The sequence below is a fragment of the Eubalaena glacialis genome, chromosome 9 (assembly GCF_028564815.1).
Source record: "Eubalaena glacialis isolate mEubGla1 chromosome 9, mEubGla1.1.hap2.+ XY, whole genome shotgun sequence".
NCBI lineage: Eukaryota > Metazoa > Chordata > Mammalia > Artiodactyla > Balaenidae > Eubalaena > Eubalaena glacialis.
This window is the reverse complement of record NC_083724.1, coordinates 66,426,044-66,449,967: the sequence shown is the minus strand read 5'-3', so window position 1 is coordinate 66,449,967 and position 23,924 is coordinate 66,426,044. Positions and strand designations below refer to the sequence as shown.

Below are 23,924 nucleotides of genomic sequence, written 5' to 3'. Positions count from 1 at the left end.
CCATGTTGAATTTCTAAATACTTAAGATTCTACACAGTTCTTAAACAGTGTTTGCAATCTATCTTTATAGAACTGCAAAAATGCACAATACTCATAGATTCTTGATTGCTCTTTAATATCCAATGGCTTCACTTTCTACTCCCAGTAATAAGCAGAAAATCAGTATTTCAGAGAAACAAGTTACTGACATTATGGTCAAAGACTGGGTGCATGGTTCCATGTGAGAAAGAGAATAGCATTAAAGGAGAAAACCTCAATCTCAATGTCTGTACTTCCTATTATTACAGACTTTATTATCTTTAGAATTGATTGGAAAGGTTTGGTAGTTGTTTGGGGGTTAGTTTTGTTTGGGGGAAATCTCTTTTTATATATGCTTTCTGTCTAATAAAGCAGCAAACAGTATTACGGAACTTAGAAAATAAATAGCCCTGCTTTCTTCTGTCACTGGAACAATATATGAATTATATTACTAAAGAGGTTGTTTATGTACCCTCTGTTTATAGCATATGTGAAACAGCTAGAGCTAAAGTAAATCTCAACAGGTTATCCAGATCTGGTAAATCCTTCATGTCTTACTTCTTAGAACTTTTTACCACCATAGAAACAGCAACAAAAACACTTTCTCGTAAGGATATTTAGTTTAAACTAGATATTCACTTAATGCCTTAGTCAGTTATGAAAGAATAAAAACTATTCCAAACAGCATTCCAACAAGGAATTATCTGGGTACTACCAGTTGTATCACTGCTTGAGGACCAATAACCTAGTCAAATCTCATCAAGTCTATAGGACACCAACTTCTCTACCAAAGACGACAGATAAGCTTATTATCCTTAACAATCTCCACAGACTTCCCCAATCTCACTCATTCAGTAGTAAGCTTCTTTTCTTATTTGCTACCATTATGACACATAGCTCTTACATAGAGTTTTAACATAGTTCTTATATATACTTTACATATAGTTTTAACATATATAACATCAATCTCTCGTATAGCTAGCTTTGCAGAGTCCTCTCAGTAGAGAGAAAACACACAGTAAGCAGATTTATAGCTATTTAAGTTTTAGATGATTTAGACCTTAAAATTAGTAACTAACTTTCATGGTACCCTATTTACCCAATCGCACATCTTCAGATCTTTCACCTCTCTCTTCTTAACTTTCTTCTCATTCTCCCTCATCTTTATATATTCCAGAATCATGGCCTTCAATTCAGACATACCTACGTGGTCCTCATTTCTTTAAACTTCACTTTATCATAATCTTCCTTCAGGTTATCATGTAACATCTTTTCTTTTTGTCATTGTTAATTCCCCAAAAGTAAAACCTACATCTACTACTTTCATTTCCCATCCACACACCGGATGTAATAACAGTAGGAATTTTAAAGCCAACAAATCTAAATACAAATTCCTACGTTAATACTTACTTTTTGAGGAACTTTGGTCAAATTACTAACATCTCTGAGTTTTAGTTCCCTAATCTGTAAGCAGGAAATTATGCTGCCTGTAACATGGGTTGCTGTAAGGATTGAACGTGATAATATATTCAAAGTGTCTAGCAGTTATCACTCAATAAACAAACTAAAGTCTTTCTATTCTTTGCCATGTGAAATCTGGCCTCTGGTTCCACCATTGTCCTAGCCGAGGCAGTACTCAATGTGTCAGAGTCCAGTTCCCAGCCTCTTCTATATGCCAATCAAGAAGGAGAGAGCTCAGTTATGAACTAAGGATACACACACCCTGGTGATTGTTTTTTCAAATAAACAGAAGCTAATTTTCTGACCTGTTTTTAGAAAAGAGTGAAATAATTTTACAGAGAAAAATGGTTTTAATGAAAACCTCAACTACCCTCTGACAACCTACGGCTTTTACAAATAGTATCATTCGGGCTTCTGTAGTACCCTCTATCTCTGTGCTGGCCCTCCTTATTCTGTATTACACTTACATGTACACTTACCTTTCCTCTCCCAGTAAACTGAGATGTTCCTGGGGACAGGAACAGCTATTCATTGAATAAATTTTTCCTTTGAAAAGTATCTTCTCTTAAAGAGTTTCTATATATAAATCTAAGCCTATGCAGAAATATTTTAAACAAAATTTTCAAAATTGATTCAAACTTACTACATAATATTTCTGGGCATTTGACACCATTGGAAATGCTTTCAATGAAATTCTTCACATATGACTTTTCTAGGTCCTGTTTTTCTATACCTCCTCTTCTTATTGTCTTCTAAATTTAGATCTTTCCTACATTTGTCTGCTCTTTCAAATATTCAAGATATTTAATCTACTCCTTACATCTTTAACAACACTTTACTACAACCGCCAATTATATATTTCCTCACTTAAATTTACGATCATCTCAAATTAAATAAAACCAAAACTTGAAATCAATCTTTCTTGCATTCCCCAAACTGATCCCTCACCCTATCTCTTTATGTTAGAAATACTATTAATCTTACAAAGTAAAATATTAATTCATCTTTTATTCCTCTCAATTCTATAGCCCCTATATTCACTCTGTTATGAAGTTCTACTATTAAAGACTTCTAAGAAAGAAAGGTCCTCATCTCAGATTTTTTTAAATGGTTAATAAGAAATAACAAAGTTAATCCTTTTCCCTCATTCTGGCCCAGAGGAAAGCACATCATGTATGGAGAATTCTAACTTTAATTGGTTAGGCATAGCTTAGAAGCAGAAAAGCTTATTCAGCTACAACAAACTAGAGGTTCAAGGATCACAAGATTTTTAAACCCAAGTGGCCTATTCAATGTACAAGAAACAAAACTTAGGACACTCTCACCCACCTAGCTTAAACAGATTAAAAACATATACACAAAATTAGGAATAAGAAAGAGGTGATAATATCAGACACGTGTTAACTTTTAATGATTATCAGGAAAGACATGGCATACTCCTAGGTATATACGAACACATTTTCAAAGTTGGATGAAATGCAAGATTTCTATAGAAATACATAGTCAGGCAACTGATTTAAGAAGGCCCAAAGTCCAGTTCAAAATGATATTTCTTCTCCCTACAAAAACTCCATTTTAGGAAGAAGTATCAACAAACAACAACAAAAATAAAGAGAGAAGGGCTATCAACAGAAGAAATTTTTCAGAAAATATATATGAAAAGCAAAAACAGCTGACAAATGAAGTGCAGCAGAGGAAGCTTCAGCCTTCAGCCTTCAGCCTAGAGTCCATGTGGAAGACGTGTACAGAAAAGAGGCGTGGTGGTGCTCTACAGCCTAGAAGAGCTCAAGACGTGAAAACACAAGGAACAATACAAGGCAGGAATAAGTCCAGGGCCAGAGGACAGAAATTATTTGAAAGACTACACTCAGAATGACCAACCACACCCACATGCCCCTCCCCCAACCAGGCAGAACCCACTGTAAACAGACATTTACCTGCAAGGAAAAAAAAGAAATGTATTCCATAAAACAAACTAAAACCAAACAAAAATTGGATGAGTTCTCTAAGAGAGAAACAGGCAGCTGGGTATGGGTGACAGTGCCATAGAACAAAGACCAGTACTGACATTTGGGGGTCACCCAGCCTAACAGCCAGCTCACAGCCCCTTCTAAAGGAAAGCCAACCAGCCACCAAGACTTGTCTCTGTACAAAGAGCACCTGATTAGCTTTTCTTTTTCTTCATTTGTAAGTGTGAATGACCAAATAAATCTTTACCATAAATCTGAGGAAAGCCTAGGTTCCAGTTACCAGGGCTACATAACAAATTACTCCATAATGTAGTGGTGTAAAACAACTATTTATTAGGCTCATGCATTCTGCGATCAGGAAATAAAATAGGGCACAGCAGGGACTGCTCGTCTCTGCTCCCTGATAAATGGGGTCTCAGCAGAAGGCTGGAGTGTGAAATCATCTGAAGGCTCATTCACACATGTCTGGCAGTTGATGCTGGCTTGGCTGGGGCCATTAGCTGAAAACAGCCCTATGTAGCTCACCACGTGACCTGGGTCTCCTCAGAGAATGATGGCCAGATTCCAACGGAGAACACTGAGAGAGAGTCCAGAGAAAGACGAGAGTGAGAGCAAGAGAATGAACGGGCCAAAGCCATGCTGCCTCCTATGACCTGGCCCTACAAGTCCTGCAGTGTCACTTTGTCCTTGTTCTACTCATAGGGGCAGTCAAAAGGCCTATCCAATTTCAGAGAGAGGGAAATAGACCTCACTTCTTGATATGAGAGTAGCAAGGTTCTGGAAGCATTTGTGGGACCAGAAATATTGCTGTGACCATTTGGCAAAATGCAATCTTCCACACCTTCAACGTGAAAGAAAGGGAGCAACAGAAACAAACAGAAAAAAAATATATATATATAGACCTCAGGAGAATGAGAACTTAAATAATTGTTTATTGTCTATTAAAACTCACAATAAAAAACCCCAATTTAAGAAGATACAGAAACTATCTTTTTAAAAGGATGTTATGGGGCTTCCCTGGTGGCACAGTGGTTGAGAGTCTGCCTGCCAATGCAGGGGACACGGGTTCGAGCCCTGGTCTGGGAAGATCCCACATGCCGCGGAGCAACTAGGCCCGTGAGCCACAATTACTGAGCCTGCACGTCTGGAGCCTGTGCTCCGCAACAAGAGAGGCCGCGATAGGGAGAGGCCCGCGCACCGCGATGAAGAGTGGTCCCCACTTGCCGCAATTAGAGAAAGCCCTCGCACAGAAACGAAGACCCAACACAGCCATAAATAAATAAGTAAATAAATAAAAATTAAAAAAAAAAGGATGTTATGAAAAGAGAACCAGAGAATTAAAAGCAATTCTTAGAAATTAAAAATATGATACCAATATAAAATGTTTAAATAGAAAAATTAAGAGAAATTTATAGACTTTACCAGAATCTAAAATGCAAAGACAGAAAATAGAAGAGAAATTATAAGAACCACAGAGATCAAGACAGGATTTTTGACTTCTGACAGACTAATAAGTGTTCCAGAAAGAGAAAAGAGGAAAAAAAACAGGAGGAAATGAGAATGAATTCTGAAGTGTCTATCGAGTATTATTGCACAAGGTAGAAATGTTAATCCTCCGAGGCTTACCATCTACCTCATTTTGGTACTCTCCTACCACCGGTACTGAACTGAACTTCAAATAGTCTAAATTATAAGCACTCAGTTGAAGAAAAGCATTTGAAAGCTAAATAGCTGCAGATTAAGACACTTCTAGAATTATTCCAATTTCCATTTCTAGCTACCTTAACCATTTTCTTTTTTAAAAAAATCTCTCATAGAGAGAAAATAAAATTCCCCAAACTCTGAAAGAAAATGCTGTATTGGAAATAGAATAAGCTATGAAGTTAGGCAGATCCTGAGTTCAAATTTTGACTCCAAAATCTACAAATATGTGACTCTGGGAAAATTTATTAATAACTCAGATCCTTAATTCATTATATATTCATAATTTATTATGTTATTTTATGTTAACTTTCCAGGTAATTGCAAGGATTACAGAAAATGTGTATAAAGCATCTAATCCATAGGAGTTATATTTTTAGCATGACTCAAAATCCTCATGAGAATCCACAGGTGTGAGAACCACATTCCCACTTTGCCTACATCAAAGAAACATTCTCTGAGCTAATGCTAGGATGACTGATCCCCCCATTGCCTGGTCTCATCTACTCCTTGTCTGTACCTCCAGTTACCAATTATGGGATTGATGTTTTTAAGGCAGAAGCCTGTAGCAATATGAATTCTGCAAACGTGAGGCAGATCAATAGGTTTTATTTCTAACACTGTGAACTAGAAAAGTATTCTCATCTGAGATTCAGTCATAGATGGAAGAAGAAAAGCTGGGGTGATTCTGTTTCCTGCTTCCATGCCATGAGAGGAGAAACTTGAGAGAGTTAGACAAAAAAAGAGAAAAAGTAAATTCCTCCAACTTTTCTCTAAGTATAGTAAATGGATTACCACCATCCAAGTCTGAGAACCCAGGAGGAAAGGAAACATTTCAACAGCAGACTGGCCTAAAGTCTCAAAGCCATGCATGTAATGACTATCTCGTAATAGTACTGTGAGCTATGATGGGACTCAGACAATGATTTGGCCACTAGAGGCTGTCAGAGTAAATTAGAATTCACCATTCCAGTCAAGGTGTGATGATGAGTCTAGGGATAAATAGTAAAGAATTAGTAAGAAAGATATCTAATTGCACACAGATATTCGTTCCTTAAAAGAGTTTATACAATAGAAATCAGCCAGCTCCCTTCATGAATTTTCTCTGTTCAGCAATTTTAATAAAAAATTTTTCTTAATTGCAAAGAAGGAAAATCTGTGAAATCTGGATCTTACTAAAGCACAGGCTTTGTAAATTCAGACCGTAACTGAATCAAAGCACTTGCCACCACCCGGGGGCAGCATACCATCAACTGTTGGAAGCGACCAAAGGGCACAGAGCCAACAGAAGACTTAACATGCAAATGACAAAGACCACACCCAAAACATGTCATAGAATATTCTAACAATATGATTCCTAAATATATTCAGATATACATACATGTATAGTTTATATATTTACATAGACAATATATAAGTAGAAATATATAATTATATATAAAATTATATTGTTATAAATTGTATTTTATGTCTGTATAATATATATAATTTATATACAATGAAATATATGACTATATAATTAGTATATATAATGTAATTTACACATACATGAAATAAATGTAATTTATTTTTATAAAGTATATAATTGTATAGTATGTCTATGTATATACATATAACTGAGTACATGTATATATGCATGTATATAGGTATAATATATATGAATATTATTGAAAATGGAAAAGTCAATGTTATTTTTTATCTACTAAAATGGGAATTTTGAAAATAAATTGTACAATTTCTTCTTGTAAAGCTCAAGAAAGAATTTTCTCTCCCATGTAGCTTAATTCAGAATATTATTAAAAGGCTTGATAAGGGTAAATCAGATTCATTACTATTGAGTTTTCCTTAAGTGGGCAACATATGACAGGTGATAGGAATATGCATATTTTCAAGTGTAGAAGTAATAATATCTGTTCTAAAACTAACCTAAGAATGAATTTGTGAAAAGGCAAATATTTTTTTACTCTGTCATGGAAATATTCTTATAATACACAAAGAAAACATAGCACTTATCAACTTTCCCTTTAAATAGGTGTGAAGCATTTTATTTTTCTTAAATATATGAAAATTTCCTGCTGTGACAAATTAATATTACAATTTTTCAACAGTAACAGTCTTTAAACCTATTAAGGTCCCAAAGAGAAGCCTTTCATGCAATATTAACAAATGTATTTTCCTTTACATAAAGCAACTTCATCATATATATTCCCAAGTCCTCTGCAGATATTTTTGTTTCTTCATATATAAAATATAAACAATAATACTTATTTCTAACATGTTGTAACTGTTAAAATAATATGAAGTGCCTTACAATGTGTCTAACTGAAGTATATGCTCAGAAATGTTAGTTCTTCCTCTTTTCTTAAACTACACTACAAATAGCAAACTAACTTTACATAAAATTATGTGAATAAAAAACATCTGTGTGGGGGGAAATTCGTTGTTCCTTTTTATGCCCGGTGCAAAATAAAACAGTATACCTTTCCTTATCTGCCAAACCGGCAAAGCTTCCTAGTTTTGATTTGTTGTTACTAGTGTTTTCTGGATAATACGTAATGATACCCAAAGCTGATGAGAATGGGGTCAAGCAGGTGCTCTTATACTCCCCCTTCACATGTATACAACTGATGTATACACAGGTTCTGAAAAAATATTCACAGCTTTAAAGACATACACACCTTCCCAGGAAGTCTGGGACTTCCCTGCTGGGCCAGTGGTAGAGTATGCCTTCCAATGCAGGGGACACATGCTCGATCCCTGGTCAGGGTACTAAGATCCCACATGCCGCCGGGCAACTAAACCCGCAGGCCACAACTACTGAGCTCATGCGCCTCAACTAGAGAGCCCACGTGCTGCAAACTACAGAGCCTATGCGCTCTGGAGCCCACACCACAACTAGAGAAGAGCAAACCCACATGCCACAACTAGAGAGAAGCCCATGTGCCTCAACGAAGACCAAATGCAGCCAAATAAATAAATAAATAAATATTTTTTTAAAAAGACATACACACCACTTTAAAGTATCTATATCTTTTGACCCAATAAATCTACTTCTTGAGCTCTACCTTGAGAATATAATCAGCTCTATGATCAAAGACTTAAGTGTAAGATGTTCATCTTAATTTTTAATAGTGAAAAATGGACACAATCTGAATATCCAACAACAGGAAAATAGTTAAATACATTTCAGCACATTCATGTGATGGAATATTATATGGCTCATTAAAATAATGTTTTAGGAAATTCCCTGGTGGTCCAGTGGTTAGGTCTCCGTGCTTCCACAGCAGGGGCATGGGTTCGATCCCTGGTCAGGGAACTAAGATCCCACGTGCCGCATGGCGCGGCCAAAAAAAAAAAAAAAAAGCCATTTTATTTTTAAAAATAACGTTTTAAAATCATCATAAATGTCAGTCCCATTCACCCAGTTGCTGAAGTTCGTCCTTGATTCACCTCTTTCATACTTCACATCTAAGTCATTAGAAATTCTGTAAGTTTTACTTTCAAAATGCAAATAAGTCCAGAATCTCACCACTCTTTACTCCTACCAACCCCTTCTAAACCACCATCATCTCTGGTCTAGATTATACTGTTAGTCTCTAACTGGTCTCTCTGTTTCCACTTTTGCCTGACTACAATCTATATTCCAATACCTGCTTGTATGATGTAAGTGTAAACACTGTCACTCTGCCCCCAAAAACAAAATATAAAACTGTATGTACAGCATACTTCCAGTTTTATTTGCCAAAATATTCTTAATGGTTATACATGGTTGATGACGAGATTACATACAAATTATCTTTGTTTCTTCTGTGTTTTTAAAGTTTTTCTTTCTGAGAACATGTTTAATCAGAAAAAGTAAACTAAGATAACGTTTATAAAAAAATTTTATACAAAGTTGAACTGTATGATTCAAAATATTTTAAGTAATATTTAAAATATAATCTAACCAAAGGTTAGCACTCGATTAAGAAACATAACCCTAATCTCAAATTATAATTCACTGAGGACAAATTTAAACATGGAAAAAAGTATCTTAAAATTACATATGAGTACTCGTACTTTGAAAAAAGGAAAATGTCATAATAAATTTAAAAGAAATGTATTTTTTACATATTTTTCTGTTGTGTTCAGTCTTACAAAAATGGAAAAACTTTTTGTAAATCTTCTAGCTTCTAGCTTGAATCTTCTCTGTTAAATTATTATTTTTTAAAAAATTATCTGAGAGCTGTTGTTTTCTTAGTTCTTTTTTCTCTGACCTTGAAATCTAATTGACTACCCTATAGGTCTCAATGGTATAAGTCGTTAGGACGATAAAAAAATATGGGATTAATGTAAAAAATAAGACTTTTAAATTAAGTAATGATGTTAATAATCCTACTTTATGAAAATGGGTAATATGATAGATGTTAATTATTATTATAATCAGGATTCATCAACTAAAAAATGTTTAAATTTTTAAAAGTAAATGAATTTGAGGGCTCTTTTGTTTAAAAGATTACTAGAGAAAGTATGGTTATTTATTCAAAATATGACTGCATTGCAACATTCACATTCTATAACCTCAGAGTATGGCAAATAATGTTATTAATAATATAGGACTTCCCTGGTGGTGCAGTGGTTAAGAATTCGCCTGCCAATGCAGGGGACATGGGTTCGAGCCCTGGTCCGGGAAGATCCCACATGCCACAGAGCAACTAAGCCCATGAGCCACAACTACTGAGCCTGCACTCTAGAGCCCGCGAGCCACAACTACTGAGCCCGCACGCCTAGAGCCCATGCTCCACAACAAGAGAAGCCACCGCAATGAGAAGCCTGCGCACTGCAATGAAGAGTAGCCGCCACTCGCCGCAACAAGAGAAAGCCCGTGCACAGCAACAAAGACCCAACGCAGCCAAAAATAAATAAATAAGTTAATTAATTAATTAATTTTTAAAAAACTGCTGTACATTCATACCCCTGAAAAATTAAGACTTCTCAATAAACTGGTTATACATGCATTTAAAAAAATTAATAATAATAATAATAATATAAAGGTTAGGATACTCAAATAAAAAGAAGGTAAATATTCACAAAATGTGGACTTTGCCACAATTACTCCAACTCCAAAATATCTCTGCAAATTATTCCATGTGAAGTCTGAAAAACATACTTTTTTCTTCTTACTTCTTTCTTATCCATAGTGTAAGCATAATTAAGTTTTGAGAATGGAAAATAATAAAGTACAGAGTTCATTTTCTATTAAAATAGAGACATGAGCAAGAAAAAGCCAAAGCAGTTGCAAGAAGGTGAGGGATGACAGGGAGCAAGGAAGAGGCACAAGCCCTAAGACCCTGTGAGGCTGATACAGCTCTGGGAGAGGAAAGACAGGATAGCAGAAGTTAGCAGAGGACAGAAAACGACAACCAACAAGACCTTATGATCAAGGACTTGGGTCAGAGTTAGACAAAAGAACTAGCATTTGGGAGACTTGTTGTGAATAAAACTTTATTTTTCTCCTGTAAGTCATTCTCTCTCAACCAATGTCTAGCATTTTGCATGGACAAAATTACAAGATTGTGACAGTTCCAGAGAACTTAAGATTTTGTAAAACAGTTTCAGAAGTTCTCATCCACTGTCATTTCAATGCTATCACCAATCATTAGGATGTAGGAAATTTTTTTCAATTAAATTCAACATATTCTCCACAAAGGTAAGTATTGTGCTTTCCACAATAAAGGCTCAAATATATGTATCAATTAATTAGATTATCAGAATTTTTTTTTTTAAAGAAAGTACTTGAACTGTGTTTTTTAATTTTTTTAATTTATTTTTATTTATTTATTTTTGGCTGTGTTGGGTCTTTGTTTCTGCGCGAGGGCTTTCTCCAGTTGCGGCAAGCGGGGGCCACTCTTCATTGCGGTGCGTGGGCCTCTCACTATCGTGGCCTCTCTTCTTGTGGAGCACAGGCTCCAGATGCACAGGCTCAGTAGTTGTGGCTCACGGGCCCAGTTGCTCTGCGGCATGTGGGATCTTCCCAGACCAGGGCTCGAACCCGTGTCCCCTGCACTAGCAGGCAGATTCTCAACCACTGCGCCACCAGGGAAGCCCAGAATTTATTTTTTAAGAAAGATAAATCAGGAGGTGATTTTTTAAACGCTACAGGAAGATTATTTGCTTTATTAAATAATCCTATAAATATAAAAATATATTAAATTTCTCTATAAATAATAAACACATCTAGTGTTTCCAATGTAATTGAAAGTTATAAGAATTTAATAGATAGCTAACTTTTCCCAAGAAAAATTAAGGAACAACGATAGCTATAGCTTTGTTCTAATCCTAAGTGAATCAGTCATTTTTAATGTCAAACTTACTAGAGAGAGAGCAAAATTTAAAAATCTCTTTTCATATAAGCAATGTCGGCTCAGAAAAGTAATTATATCATTCTGTTTCTGTATCCTTCACCTTGCTTGCTATCAGTTCATAAATTACTATCATTTCCTAAATTTTTATTTATAGGAGTCTAATTCACTCCTATACCCCATCAGTATATTATCTATGAGCCTATGGTCTATTTTGCTTTTAACATATTATGCAAACATCAACTATACACTCAGTCAAAGAAATGCATCATCAAATTACAATTTGTAGGCCAACTAGGAGAAACCAATTCACTATGGGGCCATGGAATGGATTTTCAGAAGATGAGTCTAGTCCCAGGTTGGTACCAGCTACATGTATCAAAATTATTTGGGGAGATAAATGGGCTATTTCAGATGCTTTGTTTTTCAATAGTTCTCTGTAACTGATAGAATTGATTAACACTAGGAAAATTATCCCTTCCCAAAGGAATACCTCAAGTGCCAAAAGGAATACCACAAATGTCAATACCGTGGCATTCCCAAGGCCTTCCATTCATTGAAACTGCAAATCACATGTCCCTCCTCTAAAATTTAATTATCCTGACTAATTATTCCACTGTGTACGCAAGTGCTAACAGTAACTCTATTATTTGACTAAATTCAATAAAAAGTTATTGAGTTTCGGGTATGCACCAGAACTAGATCTACCTTGGCCCTGTCAGGAATTCTGTCTCCTTACTCAAACCTATAATACCTTAAAAAATGACACAAATCTAATGCCCATCAGTAGACAAATAACTAAATAAATGATGACTTATTTACAGTATGGAATTCTGAGTATCAATTAAAATGATAAATGAATAGACCATTTAAGGCTTACTGTTTAAGACTTAAAGAGTATAAGGCTATTTTAGTCCAGATTTGTGATTTCTTGGCAACACAAAAGTTGGTAGGCTTTTAATTTGTTTGATTCCAGTCAGTGCCATGTGCCAATAAATACAAGATTCTTTCTTGGAGATTATCCTCACTACTGGTTTTCCTGTTTCCACATAGCCATTTGTGCACACAGGTATAGTGTGTATACTTGAACTTAATGGTGGTTATCTTGAGGCCACCTAAGATAGCAGGTTAGAATAAGAAAGCCATACCCCTAATTTGTTCTTTGCCATGAGACTGAGTCATAATCAGCTCCTTCTAGGCCCCAGATTTCTAGACTCACTCTCTCTTCCCTTTTATTTATGCTCATAAGACAACTAATTCTTTCCTGAGTTCCTTTCTTTCTTGGAATAGCTTGTTCAAAGCAGAATGTCAAAGCCAACACATATCATTAATTCTTTCGAACCAGTTCCCCTAGAACTATAGGGGAAGTTTTCTTCCTAAATTATCACACGTACAGTTTTATCAAATGTTGCCACAGCTTAATATGAATTTCTACCTTTACACCTCTGATATCAATTTCCTCACCACAAACCGCCTGATCTCTATGCCAGTGCCTCATACTTTTAGGTATTGTCACAGCAGCAACCCATTTTACGGTACACATTTCTGTATTAGCTCCTGCAAGTATTTTATCCACAGGTTCACTCTCTCATTAAAGTAACACTTTATTTCAGTCTTTCACCTACTCCATTAATATAGAGTGTCTACCATTAAATAGAAGCTGAGTTCTATTAAACATAAAAATATGAAAGGCAGGATCCCAGATAAAATGCTTAGTTTAAGTAGTTACTAAATTTAAACACAAGCTTACCTGAAGTCAAGAAAAAAATATATTAGATACGTAGCTTTTGTTGTTTTACAAACTACCCGTATTAAATAAAGAAATGTTGCCTAACAAAACTGCCTCAGAAGTATAGTAGCACTAAAGGTACTATCAACCAGGTCAACAATATAAAATATCTCAGGAACAGATTAGGGGAATGAGGAAAAAATAAAAATAAACAAATCTTTAACTTGTTCTACTTTTTTCCATACCACGTTTCCATATTCATTTGTCTACAGTCCCAACAATAGAGAGGTGTGCTATATCTAACTAATTATAGTTCCTGCTTTCAAGGTACGTCCCCTTCACTGACATAAGAGTTCTTAGAGAACTTTATAACTATTAAACTAGTTCTATTCATTCAAGATCAGCAATAGGAAGAGCTTGTCTCTCCTAAGCCCTTTCGCTCTAAAAGGTTTCTGCCTAATGGAAAGAATATTACAGTTAAGTTTTGATTTCCATGCCTAATGGGTCTGCTAAAGGCCTAGATGCACCTGTCCTCTACACCAGCACTGTCCAATAGAACTTTCTGTGATGACAGGTATTTTCTATATCTGTGCTGCTAATATGGCAGTCACTAGCCACATGAGGCTACTGCACACTTGAAATGTAGATAGGGTGACTGAGGAACTGAATTTTTACTTTTAATTAATTTAAATAGCCACATGTGGCTAGTGGCTACCATGTTAGTGTAGCTCCAGACGCTAGACTCAATTACATATATTGGAAATACTACTCACTAAAAATACGCTTATTCTGATTCTCAGCTACATGTAACTGGTTCATAGCTTTTGTCTCACTCCAATACCTACTCCATCAATCTGGGTAACCTGAAAGATAATATGGGCAACACATCTAAAAATATGACCTCTCCATTTCCTTGGCCTCTTCATGGCCTCTACTTAATCCCATTCCATACTCAAACTCTGAACCTTATTATCCCATAACTTGTTCTTCATCCAAAAGCACTGATTCAGGTAGCCTGCTCTCTGATATCAAACAAATATCCTTTCATATTTACTGTTTAACCATAATGATCAGTCTCAAAGCGGCCCCCCAATTATATTTCTACTGGCACATTGGTCATATTTCTATGGTTGACTTGGTCTCCCTACCCTCTACAATGACTATTTCAAATCTACTCTACTCTCCAACTGCCTTCCTCCTCCAAATTCCCTCCTTATTCAAAGCATATGAGTTTGCCTCCTTCACAAAGAAAGAAGACGCATCAGTGAGGAAGTTTACTAATAACTGCCCTCATCTAACCCTCTCTTTTTCTACATATATAATAAGGAGGTGTCCCCCCTATCTAAAGCCAACCCTCCACTTGTACTCTGGCTCTTATCTTTCCCAGGTCTTCTCAAGAACTTTACACCAGTGGTTCTCAGAGTGTGGTTACCCATAAGGTAAAGTATTGAATACTTCCCAAAAATAAAGACATGTACTACACAAAATGCTAAAGGAAGTTCTTGAAGCAGTAGGAAAATGATACTAGATGAAAATATAAGTCATAAAAAGGAAATATGGTTCAAATATGGTAAATGTGTGGGCATTGATGAAGACAATTGTTTGCTTATTTTAATTTCTTTAAAAATCTACTATTTAGGGACTTCCCTGGTGGCACAGTGATTAAGAATCCGCCTGCTGATGCAGCAGACATGGATTCGAGCCCTGGTCCAGGAAGATCCCACATGCCACGGAGCAACTAAGCCCGTGCGCCACAACTACTGAGCCTGTGCTCTAGAGCCCACGAGCCACAACTACTGAGCCTGCGAGCCACAACTACTGAGCCCACATGTCACAACTACTGAAGCTCACATGCCTAGAGCCTGTGCTCCACAACAAGAGAAGCCATCACAATGAGAAGCCCGCACACCGCAACGAAGAGTAGCCCCCGCTCGCCACAACTAGAGAAAGCCCGTGCGCAGCAACGAAGACCCAAAGCAGCCCAAAATAAATTAATTAATTAATTTTTTAAAAAATCTACTATTTAAAGCAAAAATAATAACAATGAATTGAGAGATTTATAACATATATAAAAGTAAAATCTATGACAACAACAATGAAGAGAAAAGGAGAGGATGAATGAAAGTATAATGCTGTAAGATTCTTATGTTATACATAAAGCGGTATAATATCATTTGAAGATAGACTGTGCTAGGTGAAGGAAGCATATTATAAACACTAGAGCAACACCTAAAAAATAAAACGAAGAGGAATACCTAATTAGCCAATAGCAGAGTTTTTTTTTTTTTAAACTCTATTTTTTTTTAAATACTCTATTGAGTATTCTGAAAAATACTCAATACCTCTAAAGGGCTAGGTAGTAAATATTTTAGGCATTGCAGGCCATATGGTCTCTGTTGCAACTCTAAGACTGTAAGACAAAAGCAGCTATAGACAATATGTAAATAAATGGGCATGGCAGCATTCCAATAAAACTTTATATACAGATGGTGGGCTAGATTTGACCTTGGGTGATACTTTGCTGATCTCTGACCTAATAAATTTACCCCTTAATAGCTAGAAAAAGAAGAGAAAAACTAACCCAAAGTGTAGAGAAGAATGGAAATAATAAAAATAAGAACAGAAACAAGTATCATAGAAAACAAACAATAGTGTAAGTTAACAAAGCGAAAATGTGTTCTTTGAAATGAACAACGAAACTGATAAACCCTTAACTAGAGAAAAAAAAGAGAGAAAGATCACAAATTACCGGTTTAGAAATAAATGAGGGATTACCACAACAGATCCTACAAACATTAAAAGGATAATAATGAGGGAATTCCCTGGCAGTCCAGTGGTTAGGACTGTGTGCTTTCACTGCTGAGGGTGCAGGTTCAATCCCTGGTTGGGGAACTAAGATCCCACAAGCTGTGCAGCATGGCCAAAAAAAAAAAAAGAAAAAAAAAGGGTAAGAATGAAGTATTATAAGCAACTTTATACCAATAAATTTGATGTCTTACACAAAATTGACAAGCTTATTCTAAAATTTGTATGGAAATTCAATGGACTTAAACTGCCAAAACAATTTTTGAAAAAAAAAAAAAAAGTGGAAAATTTACAGCACCTCAAAGATATGAACTATAAGACTTCCCATAAAGGCACAGTAAATAAAACAATATAGAATTAGCATAAAGACAGACATACAGATGCCTGAAACAGAAATAAAGTCCAAAAGTAAATAAGTAAACACACACAGTGATTTTCAATATAGGGGCCAAGGTAACTGAAGAGAGAAAGGATCATCTTTTCAACAAGTAGCACTGGAACAACTCAACATCTATTCAACCCTTACATCAAACCATATATAAAACTTAACTCAAAATGAATCACAGACCTAAAGGTAAAAGCTTAAAAAATAAATTTGCTAAAGGAAAACATAGGCAAAAATCTTTCTGCATCAGAGTAGGCAAACATTTCTTATGTAAAAGATAAAAATGAACTGTAACATTTAAAACCCTTCAAAATTTAAAACTTCTTCTACTTGAAAGATACTGTTAAGAAAATGAAAAGGCAAATCATAGAATGGAAGATAATATTCTCAATACACACCTGACAGAAGACGTACACAGAAAATAGAAAGAATTCTTGCAATGGAATAAGAAAACAAACAACCCAAAGTTTAAAATATCAAATGATTGGAACATATATTTCACAAAGAAGACATATGAATGACTAATAATAATAAGTATACTAAAAGACGCTTAACATCATTAGTCATCAGCGAAATGCAAAATAAAACCAAAAAAGATACCACTACTCACCCACTAGAACAGATAAACTTAAAAAGACTGACAGTGCCAAGTATTCGCCAGGATATGAAGCTAATGGAACTCATATTCCACTGCTATTGGAAATGCAAAATCGTGCAGCCCCTTTGGAAAAAGACTTTGGCAATTTCTTAAAATTTTAAACGTACTCTTACCATACAACCCAGAATTTCCACTCCTAGGTATTACCGAAGAGTAGTCAAAACATGTGTCCACATAGGGATTTGTACAAGAATGTTCTTAGCAGCTTTATTCATAATAGCCCGAAATGAAAACAATCTAAATATCTATCAACAGGTGAATGGATAAACAAATTGCTGTATATCCACATAAGGGAATACTATTCAACGATATAAAGAAACAACATAGATGAATCTCAAAAATGCTACCCCAAATGAAAGAAGTCAGATACAATAGTACGTATTGTCTGATTCCATTTATGTGAAACCCTAGTAAAAGCAAATCTAATCTAAAGTGATACTGGATAAGTGGCTGCCAGGCTAGAGCAGGGAGAGTGTGAAAAAAAAAGGGAATTGAGTGGAAAGGAGTACAAGGAAAATTTGGGGGATTAAAAAAAAAATGTCCTATATCTTGACTCTGGTGGTACTTACACATATGTATACCTTTGTCAAAATGCACTGAGCCATGTATTAATATATTTTTTCCTCAGCTAACTTTCAATTCGCTAGTATCTTTTCACTAATGTCTACCCAACGTTCAAATCGTTCACTGAGTTTTTGATTTCAATGATTATATTTTCATTTCTTGTCTTATATCTACCCATACCTTATTAGAACATTTAAAAAACACTTAAAGTATCTTTTAAAGCACCTGCCAGTACTTTAAGTATTCCTACCACGTCAGATGTAAATGTTCTCATTTGATGTGCAACTCATTTCTTTACATGTTTTGTAATATTGAATTTTGCATAAAAGTCTTTTGTGTGTTCTGTGAGCTACAGAAGCATTCCTCACTGAATATTTTCAAGTTTACCTCTAAAAGGTCACACTGGTTCTACAAGGATTGGACCATTTTGAAGATAATTTCTCAGCTGAATCCTTGGACATAAAAGTAGCGTAAACTAAGAACCTACATCTACGTGTAGCACAGCCTGGAGTTCCAGTTTCTTTGTGACTTTTTTCCTACTCCGTATCAAGAGTAAATATCAAATCCCCTGTAGCTGGTAGGTAGGGGCTTTCTAGGCCACATTTTCATAGTAGGGCAGCCCTTCCAGACCCTAAGGTTCACACAGGAAGCTCTTTTCTAGTCCATAGGGCTTGAAGCCTAGATTTCCCTAATGCTATGATTATCAACTTCAGCCTCCAAATAGGTTTGCACACCCCAATGAGCCATTTAGACTTTACCTCCTCTCACCATTTGCTTTTAGATATCCTTTTTATTTCTAGTACATGAACATTTTTCTCACTTTGTTTTAAGCTTGGCTATATACCCCACAATTCATTTGTTATATTTTATCCAGTTTCTACTCCACATGTTTGGAGTGAGAAGTCCTTTCATGATAGCAAAACCTTGATACCAAAAATTGACAAGGACAGTATGAGAGAGATAAATTACAAGATGATTACAATTAGGAACACAGATTTAAAAGCCATAGGTGAAAAATTTAAAAACTGAGCGCAGCAAAGTATTAAAAAAAAAAGTCATCACAACCAAGTTGGGTTTATTTCAGGAATGCAACGCTGGCTTAACATTAGAATACTTAATAATGTAATAATTCAAGGGTCAGCAAACTTTAGAGAGGAAATATTTTAGCCTTTGTATGCCACATGCAGTCTGTCACTTATTCTTCTTTGGTTTTGTTTGATTTTTCATTGTTTATGATCCTTTAAACACGTAAAAACAATTCTCAGCTCACAAGCCATATAAACACAGGCTATGGGCCATAGTTTGCCAATTCCTGATATATTTCAACTTGCTAACAGAATATGAGAGAAAAATCATATGATTATCTCAGTAGATGCATAAAAATGTATTGATAATATCCAACATCCATTTATGATTTTTTAAATTGTGCATAATCTAGGAAGATAACTCCCTTAACCCGATAAGGATTATCAACTTATAGCAATTTATAGCAACCTATACCAAACTTCCTTCTTAATGGAGAAATGTTAGAAAAATTCTTGTTAAGACTGGGAACAAGATAAGGATGCCTGCTGTCTCTACTTCTCTTCAACATTGTATCCTAGCCATTACAATAAGGAAGGGAAAGTAAATTAAAGGATTAAGGTTTGGAAAGGAGAAACAAAACTGGTACTATAGAAGAAATAATATGATGGTCTACATAGAAAACCCTAGAAAGTACAGATAAAGTATTATTAGAATTTACAAAGAAGTTTAGCAATGTGGCTAAGTATAAGATTAATGTATCTCTTTATTCACAAGCCGGTTACTTGGTTGAGTTTAGTTTGCAGAAGCTCTTGAAGAAATGTAATTAGGCAAGCTTCCTTCCAGAGAAAATTTCATCTTAGTTTCTACTTAGACACTACTGACCTGAGATTACAAAACCCCAAAATGTAAACAGTGGTGTTGTTAGAATAAGTTATGAGTAACTTGTTTTCTCTTCTGTATTTTCCATATCTTCTATTCCTGATCTTATTTTGTTTTTATACAGAAGCAGCAGCAATACAGTTTATTTTTTAAAAGAAGTTATACACAGGACACACAAAAAAACTGTGTTTAAGTATTATTGAAAAGCACAAAAGAATATTCATCAAGCATATACTTACTTTTCAAACAGTATCTTTATTAATTCTCATAAAAATTCTGTAGCTTTAAGTATCATGATGCTTAATTTTGCAGAAGAGGAAACTGAGGCTCAGAAAGGTTATTTGCCCAAGTGACAGTACTGGGATTTGAATTTGAAAATACTTGTTCCAAGGCCAGTGCTTTTTCCACTGAACCACGCTGCCGCCCACAAGACAGTGTTTTCACATTACCACCTGAGAGATCTAACTAAGAGATAGTAATTAAACAATTCTCCACTCCTGACAACAATATTTAAGCTACTGACATTTTAAAGAAATTAATATGAACAGCTTTTTTATCTGCTGATAGATACTATACCTAAACTCAACTACAAGCTATTTCAAAAAGAAAAGATGCCAATATGAGTTAAATGCTTTTTCAAAGCATGGCTAATTACTTTATCTATTAATGGGACATGAAGCATAAAAATGTTGTCCAGTGACCAATATAATTATAAAAATGATCAACCTGACTAGCAATCAAAGAAATAAAATTCAAGTAACAATGATATATTGATCAAATTGGCAAAAAAAATTTTTAATAGTAATAGCCAGCTTGGGTAAAAAGTGAAATTCTCATGCATTTTAGGAGAGAAGGTAAAAATCTGCTGTAGGCCAGTTGATAATATTTACACTTTAAAACATATGTGGCTACAGACCTAGTAATTCTTTACCTAGGAATTAATCCTGAGGAACTAATTGCAATATGTGTATAAAGATTTAGCTACAGGGCTGCTTATCTTAGAATTACTTGTAATAGCAAAAAAGAAAAAAATAATAAAGAAAAGGAAACTGAAATAAATCTAAATCTACCTAATTAACCTAAGAACTTCGGTTAATGATTTTTAATACATTTTTTTAAAAACTACATCCCAGTTTCAACATTTACAGGTGGTGAGACCCTGAGCAAGTCCATTGAACTCTCTCAATTTCATCGAAAATAGTGAGAACAATGATAGTACCAATTTCATAGGGGTAGTTTAAGAATGAAACAAAACAATTCATGTAGAGACCACAGCACAGAGCTTGGCCTATGTATGCTGTCCATCAGTAATATAGTTAATGTCGTGATTAGGAAGGCAGATATAAAATCTGATTCCCTAGGTTTGTAACTTACTAATGGTTGTGCAAGTTATGTGCTTCTCTGTATCTCAGTTTTCTCGTCTATGAAATGAGAATAATCCCATAGAGTTTGTGTGAGGATTATATGAGATAAGTATTTACAAAGTATTTAGCACAGTGCTTGGCAAACAGGAAGCTCTCGACAAATTTTGACTTTTATTATTAGCATTTGTATTAGTATTGAATAAATATATATTATTTTTATAATAAATTATATACCAACTCTGAGTTGTTTACTGTATTAGGTATGATACATGATACCTACTATATAGGCTGTGTTACATCATGTTGGTTTTCCTGGAATTCGTTGTTCCATTCCAGTGTGTATAACCTCACTAGTAAAAATTTTACACATACTATAATCATAATCTATAATTCTATTACATTTTATAGCCAACATTTCCAAAAGATAACATAGTCCTAAATCCATTAATGAAGTTTTCCAAATGACAATTATTTTATTGTAACTTCTTTTTTCCCTTCTAAACACCTTTCCCACAAATAAATGACAGGGAGACCAACTCTTTCTAACCAAATCCCCCTCCTCCTCAAACCCACACTTAATATAAGAATCAGAGAGACCTAGACCCAAAACCTTTCACATCCAAAAGACATGTGGATTTTCAATGTTTGGAGGGCATAAAACAAGAAAAAGAAAAGAACTAAGGACAGGAAGAAATGAAGATAAGTGAAACAAAGAATAAAATTATTACTGGAAAAATCTCTACTTGGTTTCCAACCAGCAAAGCCTACTTCTACATTTTCAATACATGTGAATGCTAGCTGGGAATTGAGGTCCCAGAACCATGTTTCATTGCATCCTTATAAGTTCTTTTTCTTTTTTTAATAAATTTATTTGTTTGTTTGTTTGTTTGCTTGTTTATTTAATTTTTGGCTGCATTGGGTCTGCGTTGCTGCACGCAGGCTTTCTCTAGTTGCAGCGAGCGGGGGCTACTCTTCGTTGTGGTGCACGGGCTTCTCATTGCGGTGGCTTCTCTTGTTGTGGAGCATGGGCTCTAGGCTCACGGGCTTCAGTAGTTGTGGCACGTGGGCTCAGTAGTTGTGGCTCACGGGCTTAGTTGCTTCACAGCATGTGGGATCTTCCCGGACCAGGGCTCGAACCCGTGTCCCCTGCATTGGCAGGTTGATTCTTAACCACTGTGTCACCAGGGAAGTCCCATCCTTATAAGTTCTTACAGAATAAAATTTCATATCTTGGGATCTCTTCCCTGTTCAAGAGATGTACATGATTCCCTCAAAGACCCACACCTGGAAGAAATAAACCCTTATGCAAGGGATGTTTTCCTACCTTAACAGCTTCTCCAAGAGTTTGGTTTTTGTCAGCTTCCTCACTGGAATGTAATTCAAGCCTATAATTCAACTCCTGTAGTTGCTGTGCCTGCTCATTCAATAGCATTTGAGCCTGCTGTTCCCGTAGTAATGCATTATTCAATTCTTCACACGCACTTTCAAACTTCTCATGGGTGATCAATTTCTGAACAAAGCAAAAAAATTTTAATTATAAGCTAACTGCATTGTTGTATCATTTAATCTTCAGAACTCTATTTGCTAACATAAAGAGTATAATACAAACATTTCTAAATATCTGATATATGACAAAAGTACAATTCGTTTTTCTTAATTTCCTAAGTCAAGATAAAAAACATCACTCTGATTTTTTTTTTTTTTTGGCCGTGCCGTGCAACATGCAGTTCCCCAACCAGGGATCGAACCCACACCCCCTGTAGTAGAAGCGTGGAGTCTTAACCACTGGACCACCAGGGAAGTCCCACATCACTCTGATTTTTAAAGCACAACAGCTATACTCCTAAAGTTATCATTTTTAGTCAAATAAAATCTCAGGAAACATTCATGTTCTAAGTAAATCCATAACGCTCGGTTTAAATCTTGATACAGGAGCACTTTTTATAAAGATAACGATGTGGGAATTAAAGCTTTTAACAAGTTCAAATGCTTTTAAAGGATTACCTGAAAGTCTGTGTTCAGTGTATGTTACCATTCAGGTTTCCCTGGTCAAACTACCCTCTCCTTGGAGAGTCCTTACCACACCATACCTCTCTCACTCCCACCACCACTCACACTATTGCCATCTTCTTGTATTTTCTTCACAGCCATTATCATAATCTAAATTCACCTCAGATAGTTGTCCACTTTTTTATTGCCTGTCCGCACCCTTCCACCAACCACACATTTAAGGATGTGAGCTCCAAGGGGCAGAGACCTCCTTCAGCTTGCTCACCCATCACACAGAGGAGTGCCTGGCATTCAGTAGCTTCTCAGTAGGTATTTGCTGAATAAAAGAATATCTATTCATATATAAACACCTGCCAATAAAACTCTGCACAACTTTTACAATATCATGACTGCATCTGCTCTGGAATAACTGACAGTTCTAGAGAGGGGCCATCTCTTAAAGGGTATGGAATCCAGGACAGGACATACTTGTATTATCTCCTGTGCAAAACTCTTAAACAAACAAAAATTAGTTACAACAAATGGCAAGAGACACCTTGATCTTGAGGTACAAAGAACAGAAATGTTTCACAAATGGTAGGTAACCTGAGAAATATATGTGGAAAACTAAAGGAAACCACGCAGGTCTCTTAATCACACTAAGTGTATATAAATCTATTTAAGACATAACTTTCCCATTGTTGAAAAGAATTTGAGGTGTCAACTTTTTAACATCCTTCTATTCGCTAATGGCATAGCACTTCTCTGGGTCTTGTGAACAAGTATTTTTGTACTTCTTCTGCCTTTTACTTGTTATGCTGTTTGAAATTATCACTCCTTGCCATCAGAACATTCTGTTCTTTGCAATCCACTTGGCCTCTATAAATGAAGATCCCTGTCATTTTGCAGGACTTCTTCCCGCTCTTCCAAAATTTCTCCTTTACCTAAAAACTTAGCTAATGTTAGCCTTTCTCTTGTCCATATATCCCTCCCAGAGACTGGCGCAATTCTGTTCACTCTTCTGTGACTAAATA

General features: G+C 35.5%; 1 protein-coding gene across 6 annotated transcripts in view; it reads right to left on the bottom strand.

The window, feature by feature from the left end:
* CCDC171 (coiled-coil domain containing 171) overlaps positions 1-23,924 on the bottom strand; it is a 355,460-nt gene that overhangs the window by 127,841 nt on the left and 203,695 nt on the right. For all 6 annotated transcript variants that reach the window (XM_061199072.1, XM_061199071.1, XM_061199076.1 and 3 more), the window contains one exon: positions 22,226-22,411. In XM_061199072.1, the coding sequence (XP_061055055.1) occupies positions 22,226-22,411 (186 nt within the window). The remainder of the gene's footprint in view (positions 1-22,225; positions 22,412-23,924) is intronic.